Source organism: Aspergillus piperis (assembly GCF_003184755.1).
Source record: "Aspergillus piperis CBS 112811 unplaced genomic scaffold BO85scaffold_1, whole genome shotgun sequence".
Lineage (NCBI taxonomy): Eukaryota > Fungi > Ascomycota > Eurotiomycetes > Eurotiales > Aspergillaceae > Aspergillus > Aspergillus piperis.
Genome location: NW_020291591.1, coordinates 3,325,216 through 3,339,556, shown reverse-complemented (window position 1 = coordinate 3,339,556; position 14,341 = coordinate 3,325,216). Strand labels below are relative to the sequence as shown.

Below are 14,341 nucleotides of genomic sequence, written 5' to 3'. Positions count from 1 at the left end.
GGGGGGGGGGGGCGCGTTGTAAACATAGCAAAGTCTGTATGTAGAGTTCTGTGAAGGCGCAGTGACGACAAAGGCCCACACAGACTATTTGGTAGTAGCGACCAAATTAGTAGTATTTGGGCTCAGCTAGATTCAAACTATTATGGAGTCTTCTGGTGGCTGTCCTTCGGTTGCTAGTAGAGAGATATCCTGAAAGCCAAACCACAGCACTTGAGCCAATATCTGCTTCTAGAAACTGATAGCAGCTTTGTCATTCTCACTAGCCATTGAACCCATACCTCTGCTTACTATTAATAAATAAATCTTTCCTGAACCTGATGTGCTCTGGGGTGGCAAAAGGGGATGAGGCGGGCATAATGCTCGATTCATTAAGCGTGACATCACCGCTGTCCCAACGGGTCGATCGAACATATAAACATTGGCATCCATCTGGGTCAAACAACATGTAAACATCTCATTGAGGCTAACACAGTAGTCATTCGGCATTTAATCATGTCATCTGAAATTCCAGATATTCCTGAACTGAAGCGCGCCGTGGAAAGCGGCCAGCGCATTGACCCAGAGGATGTCTCTGCTTTGGCGCAGAACGAGAGCGAATTGACCGGTGGTGGGCCGATCAGAGGTGGAGCAGCAGGTGTGTTCATAGGTCTAGACATTGTGGCATTGTATTGACCCAAGTGCACAGCGACGGCACAAAGCCTTGCAATGAAGCAGATGAATTTCGATGAGAAATTGGAGGCTTTATCGCGAAAGCCACAGAGCCACATTACACAGGAGGATGCTCGAGAACTCCACGCGGCGGAGGTAAGAGCTTTATGGCTGCTCTTTCTGAAATAATGAACACATCGAACGAGTATGTCTAATGTAGGGTCGCGCCTTCAACAAGGCACCTGGTCCTGGGTCCGTCTCTGCGCAGGTCCGATCGATAGCAGACCGTAACGAGGCCCTTGGGGTCCCTGCTATACCAGGAGATGCTTCTGTGTACATTACAAAGGATGATGCGAGGGAGGCTCAGCATGCTGAATCGACAATATATGGCGGAAAAAACCCTCGCGGTGGGATTGCGGCAGAGATGCAGGTAAGTGTAAAAAAATCAATATGTTGAGGGGCCCTTACCTGTCTCTGATCTTGAACATAGCTGATACTGGTCTAGAGTGCTGCTGACAAAACCGAACATGCATATCGGGGCTAACCCTACTAACACTCAAGTTTGACAGAATTAATCACAAACAAATAGTCCATAGCAAGCAGATACACCGGAGTCCATTAGCAGGAATGATGACAGTTTGAAATCGAATTCGGTATTCCGTTTGTCTTATTTGTAACAAATATGACCACTAGCAATTTGTTACTCTGTGCAAGATAAGCCACATATCCGAACATCTGGGCATCAGATAATCAATGAGTCCGAGACATGTCTTAAGAAAGAGAACCGATGGCTAATTTTAGCTTCTGTCATTTCTACATAACATAATCACGATTGTTGTGCAAACCTATCAAGTCACAGCGAATGTTTTGCAAAGCACTACGAAGTTAATTTTATGAGCTGAGCCTCGCATTGAGATGCATCCCTGTCTGTGAGTGGCTTCCGACAACCGAAAACTATGGACTGGTTAAAGACCAGTCGGTAGCTTGCCATACGATCATAATTGTTCCATATGTGATCATTGACCGCCCTTATCACATCTCTTTCCCAATTTCATATCTCGCATGCCTTTCGCTCACTAGCCACCCTGTCTACCGAGAATGTAGAATACATAGGCAATAATTGGGCTGGGATGCTTGATTATGCATGGCTTCGCATATGCAGAGTGATCAAATGCATTTGGGTCCTACCCAGAAAGGTTATATTTCCGTAGATGCCAATCGGCTATTTTGTTTTGGAAACCGCATCAGAGCCCGAATTGATGGTGAACTGGAAGCTGTCGCATCCGAATCTCTACGCCGAAACCAAACATGATGCAGTGGCATACTCTCTGCAGCTCTATTTGGGGGCCATCCTTTGGGATTATCGCACATCTTGCTGCACAGTTAGCGTCATGCCCCAGGAGTAAGCAGCGTACGACAAAGTGCAGCCTAGGTCATGAAGACTGAACAAACCCAGGGGTGATGTTGAACGCGAGTACAAGTGTTTGCGCTCGGCAACGATGTACAATTTTCGTCGTGTCTACCTACACATCGTGCTGAACATGACAGTGCTCCAGAGGACAAGGTTTCAACTCCAGCAGATGATAGGTCGATTCATGGATCAAACATGATATCTGCCTAAGCAGGTATCAAGCCTTCCGGGAGATTGTGCTGCATACGTGACTGGAGATGTTGAGCAGGGATACCCCGTGCAGATCTGACATTCGCCCAAATTTTGGCATTCGGTGAGCAGATAATTGCTTTTGCCGACACAAACACACACACCCACTATGACTCGGAGCTCACGCATGGTGTGGAGTAATGCACAGGAAGCGTCTTTTGCTCGGTTGACCGGATACTTCACGGGCTTTGAGGTGACCTCAACAAATCCCCCGCCGACCCGCGTGTCGCGAAGCTGTCGGCCAGCGATCGGCGGCCAGTGCTCCCCCATTCGGGATCAGGAATCTCAAATCTCCACGATTATGGACTACTAACTCAGAGCACATTGCCGGTCATCTCCGGGGTAGAGCGTGACAAATCTTTGTCCGGAAAGAGTAGGATGGAAAGAGGGACCAGCACTGCACCTTAACCGGTTCAGCATGGTTTGTGGACTAGAATCGACACGTCTATTGGAACAACCGCCCACACCATTTCGGGATGGCAGCATGTCAAGTGTGCGATCAGCACCCTGATTGATATGGGGCAGCTGGAGGATGATTGGTGAGAGTGCAGGGCAGTGCAGTGAAGGAGTGATTGGATTCCGGCGTAACTCCGTAACTACCGCAGTTGTTGCGAAACCTGCTCTGAGAGGGAGGGAGAGAGATCCACCCGCTGGAAATGGAGTCCGAGAAAGTGAGCAAGGGGGGGCTTAGAGCAGAAGTTTCTTTTTGAGGCGCAACAAAGAAAGGAAAGCAACCGTGCATCGCATCGAGGGACGAGAAGTGGAGAAATTGGAGAAGGGGAGTCCAACAGAAGGAACGAAGCAGAGGTCCTCCCGTGACGCAAAGGCGCGCCCCTCTTCAGGGCATGACAAATTGTGGTTTTCTCAGACGGTCGCGGCCAACGCCAATTCCAGCCCATCCAGCCATGTCGTCAACGAGAACGGCTGTCTTCCACCCCATCGCCCATCCGGATCCTTGGGTGATAATCTTCTCAACCTCGCGGATGGGCAAGATGTCAGCTATAAATACGTCGCCTCGTCTTCCACTTTTCTCGAGGGTCCTCATCTCGTGAGCACCTTGGTCGCCTTCAAGTCTCTCCTTCTCTCCAATCAGCATTCTCCACCAACACCCTCCCACATTCTCCATCCAATTATTGCCAGAATGCCTTTGTCCGGCCACTGCCTGTGCAAGGCTGTCACTTACACTGTGGACGTCGACGCACCCCTCATCGTGGGGTACGATCATTGTGACGACTGCCAGCGTCAAAGCGGGTCAACCTACTGTAGGTGTTCTCCTTGGCTCCCACTAAGCAAGACCGTTCCATGGTTACTGACCTTCCCAACAGCTCTAGTTGCCGTTGTCCCCAAGGACAAATTGACGGTCAATGGACCCATCAAGAAGTGGTCTGGAACGGGATCCTCCGGCCATGCGGTGCACCGTCTCTTCTGTTCGGATTGCGGCTCACCCATCGCGCACGATCCCGACGCGGCCCCAGAAATCATCGCCCTGAAAGCTGGTACTTTTGACACAGAAATCAAGAAAAATCTCAAGCCCGTATGTTCTGCGATCCCGTGTAATAGCCCCCCTTACTGATCTAAATTTCTCTTCCAGGACACCGAGATTTGGACCGTTAGCAAGCTTCCTTTCTGCCAGGAGCACTTGGAGAAGCCTTTCAAGAATATGCCCGAGTAAGCAAGCACCGAATGGAGGCTTCACAAAACATGCTATGATATGACGAATATTATGCAATGTAGTTAATATTGAAACAATTCTATATTCATCGAATTCACTTTCGTTTCTTGGAATATCACACCCTTCAATCAATCAGTCCCGCTCGCTAAGAGGCCTGTAAAGAGTGAGACCTGGCCACCAGCGTTGAGAATAGGGGTTTAAGTGCCCTTAAAAATAGCGTGCCACGACGGAATAAGGCATAGTACTACCATGGCTAACTGCCATATACGCGAGAAATTTACTCCGCAAGAAGCCGAGTAAGCTGCAACGGACGACTGGAACATTGATGACGGTCAATACTTGGGAAGCAACACTGTCGAAAACTTGGAAACCCGAGACAGTTTGTTATTGCGGGCATTTGCTAACCACCGGGAAATTATGCCACGCTCCTAGGCGATCTTAAAATGATGGTTTCGCCAACATGGCGGGGCATCTATGCCACAGAACTCGACTAGCGAACCCGGTACGGAGCATCGTCAATTCAATGTCTTCCGGAATACTCTATGTCAAAGACTCGCGCACCGATGTGCAGTATGAGATCCCAATCCGGAGAAATACCGTCTCAGCCGTGGACTTCAAAAAAATAAAAGGCCCAGGAACGGGAGCCGACCGTGCAGATCAGGTCGCGGGAGGCCTCAGGGTACATGACCCTGGGTTGAGAAATACTACTGTTGTGGAGACGGCCATAAGCTTCTCGTACGAGTTCCACTGCAGTGGCGGAACGACCTGACTGTTCTAGGGATCATGAAAGGAGTTTGCTTCTTTTCCGCGGCTACAGCTTGGAGCAACTTTGGCAAAGCGATTTCGAGGACGTACTGCATCTCCTTGTCTGGGGATCTTATCCGACAGTGCCGCAGAGGAATAATCTCAGCCACAAATTGACAGAGGCCATGCTAGCCGTGCCAGATGATGTGCAGAGAACGATCTGGAGCCTTCCGTAAGTAAATCGGATTTGCGACTGCCATCGCTGATGGAGTGTCTGTCTAGAGGCACCTCGTCGCCGCTGCCGCTCATTGTTGCGGGTCTTTCGGCTTGTCTAGCTAGTCACCCTGACATGATCCCGGCATCGCATGATGCTAACATGTATCGGAATAGTCCTGAAGATACCGACCGTGCAATAATCCAAACCGTGGCTGCCTACGCTGTGGTATTTGGCCTTGTGAATAGTCATCGGAAGGGTCTACGATTTACGCCGCCATCTAGGGGAAGGTCATACTATGAAAATCTTTTTGTGATGGCGGGACTTGTGGACTCGAGGACAGGTCGCCCCGATCGGGTCAAGCTGTCTTGCTTCCGGCGGTTTTCTATCCTCAACTCGGACCACGGAATGGCATTGACAGTCTTCTCTGCTCTGGCCACATCATCATCCTTGACGGATCCTATCTCCTGCTTGATCACGGCCATAGGGTCGGCGTGGGGGCCGCTGCATTTCGGCGCCACGGAATCCGCCAAGAGAACCTTGAGGGATATTGGCGAGGCCGAGAATATACCAGGTTATATTCACAACGTGAAGCAGGGACACGTGAAGGTGTTTGGGTATGGCCATCGCTCCTACAAAGGCATCGATCCGCGAGTACCGCCAATCCGATCCATATTGAAGGATCTGGATATGTCTGCAGACAAGCTTTTAAAACTAGCCGAGCGGATTGAGAGCGCTTGTTCGAATGATGCCTACTTCACAGAGCGGGGGCTGTACGTGAACGGTGACTTCTACGGACATTTCATCTTCACAGCCATGTACGGCGCCCGAAGGAAAGCGTTGCTCGATTGGACCCGCCGCTGACATGTGTAGTGGCTTCGACCCGGAGATCATCCCAGCGGCTATGTTGGCCCAGCGGATCATGGGAATTATGGCGCATTGGCGGGAGTACATGCGTAAGCCGTGATGCGACGGTAGGATATCGGGACTTTCTAACAACCTACAGTGACACGCGGCAAGTTGTTGCGGCCATCACACATCTACACAGGGGAGGCAGAGGAAAGACTATTGCCGAGATTGTAAGTATGGTTGAATGGTATATACGTCAGTTGTCACACTAGGTGATAGAGCAAATCATGGTTTTCACGAGCATGCAGTATTCGTCTAGAAGTAAGATAATCTTGGCTGGGACCACTGAAATCCTCCGATTTCGGGCATAGAGTTGAAGATCATCATGTCAAACAGTCAGCAGTATCAAGCGACTCTGGTGGCAGCGAACCAGCCTGCCACCGAAGGCACACCCCTGCTGGCTGAACAGCCCGCGAAGAAGCCATACTCGATTTTTACACCTGGCCAGAAACGGCTCATCATCGTAACCGCCGCGCTTGCGTCCAGCTTCTCACCACTTTCCGCTAACATCTACTATCCAGCTCTGAACTCCATTGCTGCAGACTTACATGTCACTAGCTCGCAGATTAACTTGACAATCACAACATACATGGTACGCGTGGACTTTTTCATCAGCAGCTGGCTGCACTGACCGAACAGCTATGTCAAGGTCTCGCCCCGGCCTTTATGGGATCCTTCGCCGACCAAGCCGGCCGTCGACCAGCATATATTCTTTGTTTTGCCGTCTATATCACAGGTAATATCGCGCTCGCCTTGCAGCACAGCTACCCGGCGCTGCTGATCCTTCGCGCCATCCAGAGCTGCGGTAGCAGCGGCACCGTCGCGCTCGCTTCTGCTGTGGCTGCAGACGTGATAACATCCGCTGAGCGCGGTACATATATGGGAATTACGTCTCTAGGGATCATCCTTGCGCCGTCTGTTGGACCCCTGGTTGGGGGGATCCTAAGTCAGTACCTGGGTTGGCAGGCCATTTTCTGGTTTCTTGCAATAACATCTGGGGTATTCTTTGCCCCCCTCCTCATCTTCTTCCCGGAAACATGTCGCAAGATCGTAGGTGATGGCTCCATTTCACCATACGGCTGGAACCAGTCTGGCCTCGCTTGGTACAGACATTGGCGCCATCCAGCACCCGCGATTACCAGTACCCCGGGCCAGAAATCTTCGAGAATTGCCCTTCCTAATCCACTAACCACGTTGAGTCTTCTTTCGCACCGCCCAACCGGGCTCGTCTTACTGTCCAACGGCCTTCTCTTTGCCAGCTACTACGCTGTCACTGCTGGAATCCCATCACAGTTCAAGGAGACCTACCATCTGAATGACTTCGTAATCGGATTGGTCTTCGTTCCTGCTGGTGTGGGATCCCTTCTAAGCACAACCTTCAGCGGGCTCCTGCTCGACTGGAATTATCGGCGTCTACGGGAGCAGTTCGGGTCTCCGATTCTCCAAGCGCACCACCACGGAGCATTTCCAATTGAGCGGGCCCGAATCCAAATTTGTCTCCCATTGACGGTGTTACCCCTCATTCTTGACATTAACTTGATGGCGTTATTGACTGATGAGTACCATATCATAGCTTTTAGCAGCCTTGTCTATCATAAGCTACTCCGCACTCATGAGCCTAGCCACGCCGACCCTCTCCCACGCTCTTGTCCTCATCTTCGCCATCAGCTTCTCTATCACAGCAGCCTACAACATCATGAACATTCTGATTGTGGATTTGTACTACAGTACACCCGCCACAGCCATGGCGGCGAATAACCTGGTGCGGTGCTTTCTAGGAGCAGCAGCAACAGGACTAGTGCTTCCAGCCATGGTACGCTGGGGAACTGGATGGACATACGGGTTGGTGGGAGGAATGGTTGGGGCTGTAGTGTGTCCGCTGTTAGGGTGGGTGTATGTGAAAGGGATGGAATGGAGATGTGCAGATGAGAGATATAGACCGGTAGCAGAAGAGTGATAGTGAGAGCCGGTTGCAATAATCACCGGCTGACAATATTTCCCGTTCTGTTACACTGAAGTCCACGATAGTTTAAATAATAAAGACTCAAGTCTAAGACCACATTCATGATAGCTCGCACACTATCTATTTCTATACCTTCCACTAACAATTCCTGAAGCACCATCATGAACTACCATCTCCTCATCTCCCTTCTCATCCCTCTAATCACTACACAAATCATCGACCCCCTTCCACACTATCCCCAAACCCTCCATCTCCACTACCCCAACACTCCATGGATCCAACCCGGCGACACCCTCCAAATACTCAGTATACCCTCTCCCCACCACCTGCCCTCTTCCCATGCACCCCCTAACCCAACAATAACAGACACGAAGCCCCTCCCAATCCTCAGCACCCAGCACCTTCCCCTTCACCAAACGTACACCATCCTCTTCCTCGACCTCGACGTCCTCTACAACCACACCACAGCAACCGTCATCCTGCACTGGTACCAGCCCGACCTAATCCCATACCCCAACAACACCAACATCCTCCTCCCAAACCCCCAAGTCCCAACCAGAAAACCAGCACCCTACATCGCCCCCCAACCCCCTACAAACTCTCACCACCGATACCTCTACCTCCTGTACACTCAACCACCGAACTACACCTTTCCAGAATGTTTCGAGCACATACTCCCCCCTACCGCGGAGGCACGAGCAGGGTTCGACATAAAACTCTTTGCAGATGCAGCGGGACTGGGGACGCCCATAGCGGGGAATTGGTTTTACGTTAGAAATGAGGTGGACTTGCCTACTGGGAGTGGTAGTGGGAGTAAAGGAGGAGTTGCTACGTCTACAAGTATGAGTACGGCTACAACGACGACGACTTCGATGAGGTGGGTTGAATGCAATTTGAGCAGCAGCAGCAGCAGCAGCATTAGTACTTCTGTTCTCAGTACCAGTACTGCTATTGCTGCTACAACTACCACAACTCATCGACCCACCGATTCCCCGACAGAAACCACGCTAGCAATGAGTAACAACATCGACGAAAGCCAGGTCCAGGCCCAGGCCCGACTCAGCTAGCACTATAGCCTAAATCCGACCCAACAAGGCGGTATAGTAAACCTTACTTTCTGAACATGAATGAATCAGCACGTACGGACCATCTACCATATTCGTAAAAGGCACCGCACCAACGTAACACAAACAAGGGGATAGACCTACCTTATTGGGAACTCTCCAACCAGCAGCAGCAGCAGCAGAATTTATGACAAGCTTATACTACACTACACTAGACCACCCTACAACTAACACTTACTCCAATTCCACTCTACACGGACAAAGCAAGCCATCTGGGGGAAGGGGAAGGTGGAGGGAAGCACGTCTCTCCCCAATCATCATCATGCAGGAGGAGGGCAAGAAGGATGGTAGGACAGGTAATAGCAACTCAGAACTCAAATTCTGAGTTTCTGGGCATATGAGACGAATTAAAAACAGAGCAATCTTCTTTGGGATCAGCCTTAGCGGTAGGAAATAGGAGTTAAGTGGGTAGTAGACTAGTAGGTGGTAGTGGCAGAAGGGTCGTGTGGAACGTGAAAAGATTTCTCTCGCCCATGTAACATCGACTGAATCACCCACCCGTCGTCCCGTTCGAACGGGTTGCTTACTGTGGGGGAACTTATTTGTTGTGTGGTAGGGCGTGCAGGGCGTGGCAATCATGGCGTGGCTCGGCGTGGCGTGGCGGTCAACTAGTTCATAGTATCCTCTATGCTGGGATTTGCGGTGTGTTGGGTTGGGTATGCTATGGCTACTGCTAGTAGTAGTTGTTGTAGTAAGTAGTACTGACTGCTGCATACTATTATTATAGTCCATATAAGTAGTATGTAACCCCTGGAGGATATGGAGACTACTACTTATCGCTTTGAATACTTTTAGTAGTACGCTAATATACCAGTGTTCTTCTTATTCAAACTGACTATATACCCATCTATCCAACATGAACGAGCATCCCCATCCACTGCCTAAAAGCGTCAAAGTCCGCTCCACCTGCAACGCCTGCCAACAAGCCAAGATCCGTTGCAGCCATGAGAAGCCAGCCTGTCGTCGGTGTCAGAAACACAACATCGACTGTGTCTACAGCATATCGCGACGGTTAGGGAGGCCAGCGAAGAAGAAAGATGTCGACGCCGAGAGCGACTATCGTCGCGATCGTGAGTTTCTAGATGGGCCTAGGAAGCAAGAGTCGCGAGCGCGGAACGGTTCCAAGAACAGTAACAGCAATACCAGCAGTAACAATAACAGAAAGAAGAAGATGAAGTCAGAAGACGAGCAAGAGACTGTGTTGGATGATACTCTACTGCTACTGGACAAGGCAGGTGGGAGCCAAAGTGTTTTGGACCCTGTTGGTGTGTTAGATTCGGTTCCAAGTTTACCGGGCGATTGCTTTTTGGATCAGGCTACTCCCACAGCTTTGTGTAAGTGTCGCTTACTTGTCGGCTATTATACCGCTGTGTGATGTTAATTGGAATAGTCGCGGATAGTGGCTTCGATCTATTTTCCGATAGCTGGGTGCAAGAGTTCATTGCCAACCCGCCGGTCGATCTCGCGCAGGAAGGTTTACTGTTGGATTCGATTGTGAGCAGCGTCAAGCCTGAGAGTACAGGTGGTCGTTCTCCAGTAGACCGAAGCATACCTCGACAAGCTTTATTCAGGATACACCGCTTATCGCAGCCACGACCCTGGAGAATATCCATGGTATCATGGAAGCCCCGTCAGAGGCAAAGTATCTGAAGGAGGACCCCCTGGCTTGGTCGCTGCCATTCTCCACGATGGACACGTTCCCAGCCAGACAGATAGCCACCGAAACTACTGCATTTGCTCAAGCGAAGATGACAAAGAGACCATACCTATACGGCCTCCCTGCGGGAGAGATGAAACCTGTGTCAGCCGTTCTAGCGCCGCACGCATATCAATTCCAGTGTCACGAGTACACGATCCAGGAATCGTTCAGGCAGATGTCGATTGCCATAAGGATGGGGCCATATATGTCGATTGACCACATTCTTCACTGTCAACGTATGCTGCTGAATGTATCCGATACCATTCTCAAATGTTGCGTCTGCTGCATCACGAAAAGGGATATACTCATGGTCATCGTTGTCAATATCGACAGTCTGATGACGAATCTGGAGGCTATAACCACAGGGGAAGCCGGGAATCCACAGAGACTGCTTTATAATGGATATCATGAGCATATGCTGCCGGATTGCAAGCAGGATATTGCAGGAAATATGAGCAGACGGTATCGGAGTAGTGGACTGCATTTCAGGAGTCAAATTGATGCATGTCCATTGGTAGTGGGCAAGTTCTGCGTCCAGTCTGGTGACAAGTTCTTCTGCATCTTGCAGATCTTGTACAGTCAATTATCGGATCTGCTGTCAACGGTCAGAAGAATCACGCTTTATACGCAAGAATCGTCCACTCGCATATCTCTGACTAACGAGACTGAAAGGCGGTTGGAGGAGGTTATGTTGCAGATGAAGAGGATGACCAGGGTGTAGGCGATGGCGCTGCTGTTCATTGTTTAAAAACTTTGTAGTGATTAGTTTTAATTCGACTATTGGCTGCATTTTCCACGGCCTTTCTAGGCCGTATCCTGCTTCTGAACTCCCGTTACTCTTAAATCAGAAAATAATCAGTATTGCCTTCAGTTTATCGCCAAAGCAAGGGTCTACTTCTCGTATTCAATCCAAGCCAAATTGCTGTACGTCGACCAGCCTACCGGTCACAACGATATCTGTGCAACCCACTGCGGGTCGAATGACAACATGTTCCACGACGAACAGGCTGTCCAGATATTCTGGACCAACAAAGCCAATTCCTTCAAGGTTGATCGGAAATGTGAGGCTGCCATGAATCACACCCACCGAGGTTGTACTTGAATGGAACGACACGTGAAGGAAAGTATGAAGTTAGATTGAGTCATATCCCAAGCCCTCCATCACACAGCATCTGGAGGGTGATAAGACTTACCATCAATAGAGAAGCCACATCAGCAATGTCAACGGGGTACCGAATGCCCCAGCACGCAAGCAGAATGGAACAGTCCACTACCAACTGCCCCTGCTCGATTAATGGACTTCAAATAATTACGGAGCTCCGGACTGTCCAGCCCGTTGTTGAACTCGGCACGGTTCTCGATATCGTTCAAAGGGTATATACACACGGCAAGGATGTACTCCAATGCCAAGACTGTCGAAAAAGCCCACACTCGTCATATGTGATGCTACCAGCATTGGCGGAGCAATGTCTCTCCCTATTTGAAGCCGTCTGTATCGCATATAATATTACGAGGGGGAACATGCTATTTGATCCATCAGTGTTGGCGTTCGAGGAGCCATTGCCGCAATTTATCTGTATGAGGAGTAAGACAGTGTTGGGGCAGATAGAGCTGGATGAAAGGGAGTCGGTGATGCTTGTAAGAACACTACTGGGGAGGAACTTAATGAAAATCTTGGAGGTGTTGGAGACCCTGCAAAAGATATTCAGGTCGTTAGGGAAAGAGGCTAGTGAAGGGGGACGATGTGCGGGCCCCGCAACGCTACGGGCGTGTGAGTCGTCTGTTGAAGCCACCATGCGGAGGTTCGCTGTGTTCATGAAGCAAGTTGAGGATAACTCTGGTAGGTCGTTTATACATTCTAGGCTCGTGGTTGTGGCTAACACTGATTCGTGTAGGGGCGTGAAGGACGACGAGGAGGAGTGAGGGGCGAGGACGAGGCGTACCCTATATACTATGTGAGATCAAGCAAGTTAATAAATTAGATTGGGTTCCGACGCGTTAGCTCAATCAATGATTAGACTGGTACTAAGACCAGCAGCATATGGTGTAAAACAACACGCGAATGATCAGTCATGAGAAACATTGAGTCGAGAACATAAACGGAGAAGAAAAAACAACACGATGACGAGTCGTGAGAGAAATCAAGTCGACAACAGAATTGAAAAGGGAAAACAGACGGAGACCAGTCACGAGAAGACCAGTTCAAAGAAGACCACTCCAAAGAAGACCAGTCTAAGGAAGGTCAATCAATCCACCACAATCTGTCCAGATGTCACCCCAACGAGCTGTCTGTAATCCTTCCTAGACGTGAACCAAAGACGTGTCGAAAGTAGGTACTCGCATAAAGAGACGAACCGAGAAGAATTGGCGAAGGAGCAGATACGCAAGTTAGCGAGGCATAGTGCGCTGATAGGTGCCTAACCATTCACCCCATCCGATGACTTTTCCAGCCATGGCCTCCTTAATGACTGAGACGGTGGCCTTGTCTGGCTGGGTAATGTCAAGGGGCTCGCTCAGCGCGACAATGGTGAAAATGTAGCGATGATAACCGTGACCGTAGGGGGGTGAGGCACCGATGTAAGACGACCCAAGAAGGTTAGGAACGTATCTCCAACCAGCGAAGGTGATGCGGCCAGGCATGTTGGGATTCATGTCCACATCATCATCGTAGGCAACGAAACAAGTGGGCGGAATCTCGAAGAAAAGACCATGAACAAAGACCATAGACGGGATGGGGACGTCAGGATCTTCGCAAATCAGGACAAACTCTCTGGCTTCTCCGCAGCGAGGCATAGTCCATCGCAGGTTGGGAAATCTGCCTCCCTTCTCAACGTCAAGGTAGGTGTGATGGTCGAGGAGGCTACATCCGGGCAGCCCGCACTCAGGAGCCTCGAGCTTCATATTTGGCTCAGGCAAGTGAGCAAAAGCGGCGGACTTGGTGATGAGGTTCTTGTCATGGCCTCTAACGTAGTACAGCATTTTGAACAGCAAAAGCTGCAAATAGAGGAAGAGAACCGAGAACATGGTGTCGGTCCTCTGCAGCAGGTGGTATGTACGTGTGGAAAGGTTGGGATGATCAAAGGAAGTGTTCAAGACAAGAAATGCTTAGAGAGACTGTAGGTGTTTGGAGGATGAGGGTAGAAGAAGAAGAAGGTGAAAAGGAGGAAAGGAGGGAAAGAGGAAGAAGGAATCTCGACGTGTTGTTGACAGAGAAGGGCTCAACGCAGTCGAGGAAAAGCGCCTGAACCGGCCCGTGGCCGGCTGCCCTAGACTAAGTGACATTTCCATAGAAACAGCAGCAGTCTAGTGTTACCTTTGGTCAATTTAATAGCCGTCTGTCAGTCATACTCTAAGCCCATGAAATAATGCCCCGCGTCTGAAAGAGGCTAGAAAGCCGTGAGAGAATGATTCACTGGATGGACATGAGAGCCCTGAATGTGGCAATTATGGTGTAGGAATGTGCAGAACGGCGACGGGTTTCATGGTCAGGCATGAGCACAAGCACAAGGATATACCAGCCTGACATGGAATCTAGTGAGGGCACATGGAAGAGATGTGAAGCCGGCAAGCCAAGCCGATATCGATCGATCGGATCAGTTGCTCTGATAAGAACAGCCAAAGTGGATCCCCATGACGTAGCGTGCATTAGTGTTGAGTTGTGCACACTGCCTGGCTGAGTCAGCAGCACAACGCTGGTTGGACTCATCT

At 50.1% G+C, this 14,341-nt stretch overlaps 6 protein-coding genes across 6 annotated transcripts; 5 read left to right on the top strand and 1 right to left on the bottom strand.

The window, feature by feature from the left end:
• Positions 1-1,192, top strand: BO85DRAFT_411866 (uncharacterized protein; the record flags this gene model as incomplete). The annotated part of the gene is made up of 4 exons (XM_025657546.1): positions 1-634; positions 686-804; positions 869-1,078; positions 1,154-1,192. Exons 1-4 carry the CDS (start codon positions 493-495, stop codon positions 1,190-1,192), a joined length of 510 nt encoding a protein of 169 aa, XP_025521621.1. The 5' UTR covers positions 1-492.
• Positions 1,193-2,964: 1,772 nt separating this feature from the next.
• On the top strand, positions 2,965-3,980 carry BO85DRAFT_455660 (GFA family protein; the record flags this gene model as incomplete). Its single annotated transcript, XM_025661402.1, has 4 exons — positions 2,965-2,969; positions 3,035-3,570; positions 3,634-3,842; positions 3,900-3,980. 4 exons carry the CDS (start codon positions 2,965-2,967, stop codon positions 3,978-3,980), a joined length of 831 nt encoding a protein of 276 aa, XP_025521620.1.
• A 523-nt stretch (positions 3,981-4,503) lies between these two features.
• On the top strand, positions 4,504-8,969 carry BO85DRAFT_388211 (putative citrate synthase; the record flags this gene model as incomplete). The annotated part of the gene is made up of 11 exons (XM_025656705.1): positions 4,504-4,715; positions 4,759-4,956; positions 5,007-5,756; positions 5,812-5,894; positions 5,945-6,017; positions 6,184-6,439; positions 6,487-6,793; positions 6,974-7,356; positions 7,421-7,689; positions 7,965-8,116; positions 8,177-8,969. 11 exons carry the CDS (start codon positions 4,504-4,506, stop codon positions 8,875-8,877), a joined length of 3,384 nt encoding a protein of 1,127 aa, XP_025521619.1. The 3' UTR covers positions 8,878-8,969.
• Positions 8,970-9,790: 821 nt separating this feature from the next.
• BO85DRAFT_455658 (Zn(II)2Cys6 transcription factor domain-containing protein) lies at positions 9,791-11,354 on the top strand (the record flags this gene model as incomplete). Its single annotated transcript, XM_025661401.1, has 3 exons — positions 9,791-10,268; positions 10,325-10,428; positions 10,482-11,354. 3 exons carry the CDS (start codon positions 9,791-9,793, stop codon positions 11,352-11,354), a joined length of 1,455 nt encoding a protein of 484 aa, XP_025521618.1.
• A 371-nt stretch (positions 11,355-11,725) lies between these two features.
• BO85DRAFT_444916 (uncharacterized protein) lies at positions 11,726-12,600 on the top strand. Its single transcript, XM_025659139.1, has 2 exons — positions 11,726-12,473; positions 12,529-12,600. Exons 1-2 carry the CDS (start codon positions 11,852-11,854, stop codon positions 12,534-12,536), a joined length of 630 nt encoding a protein of 209 aa, XP_025521617.1. The 5' UTR covers positions 11,726-11,851; the 3' UTR covers positions 12,537-12,600.
• A 374-nt stretch (positions 12,601-12,974) lies between these two features.
• BO85DRAFT_28614 (YbhB/YbcL family Raf kinase inhibitor-like protein) lies at positions 12,975-14,079 on the bottom strand. The gene is made up of 2 exons (XM_025655238.1): positions 14,047-14,079; positions 12,975-13,946 (listed from the first exon to the last, which is right to left on the bottom strand). The coding sequence occupies exon 2, from the start codon at positions 13,655-13,657 to the stop codon at positions 13,022-13,024; it is 636 nt and encodes a 211-aa protein (XP_025521616.1). The 5' UTR covers positions 13,658-13,946; positions 14,047-14,079; the 3' UTR covers positions 12,975-13,021.
• Between the last annotated feature and the right edge of the window lie 262 nt (positions 14,080-14,341).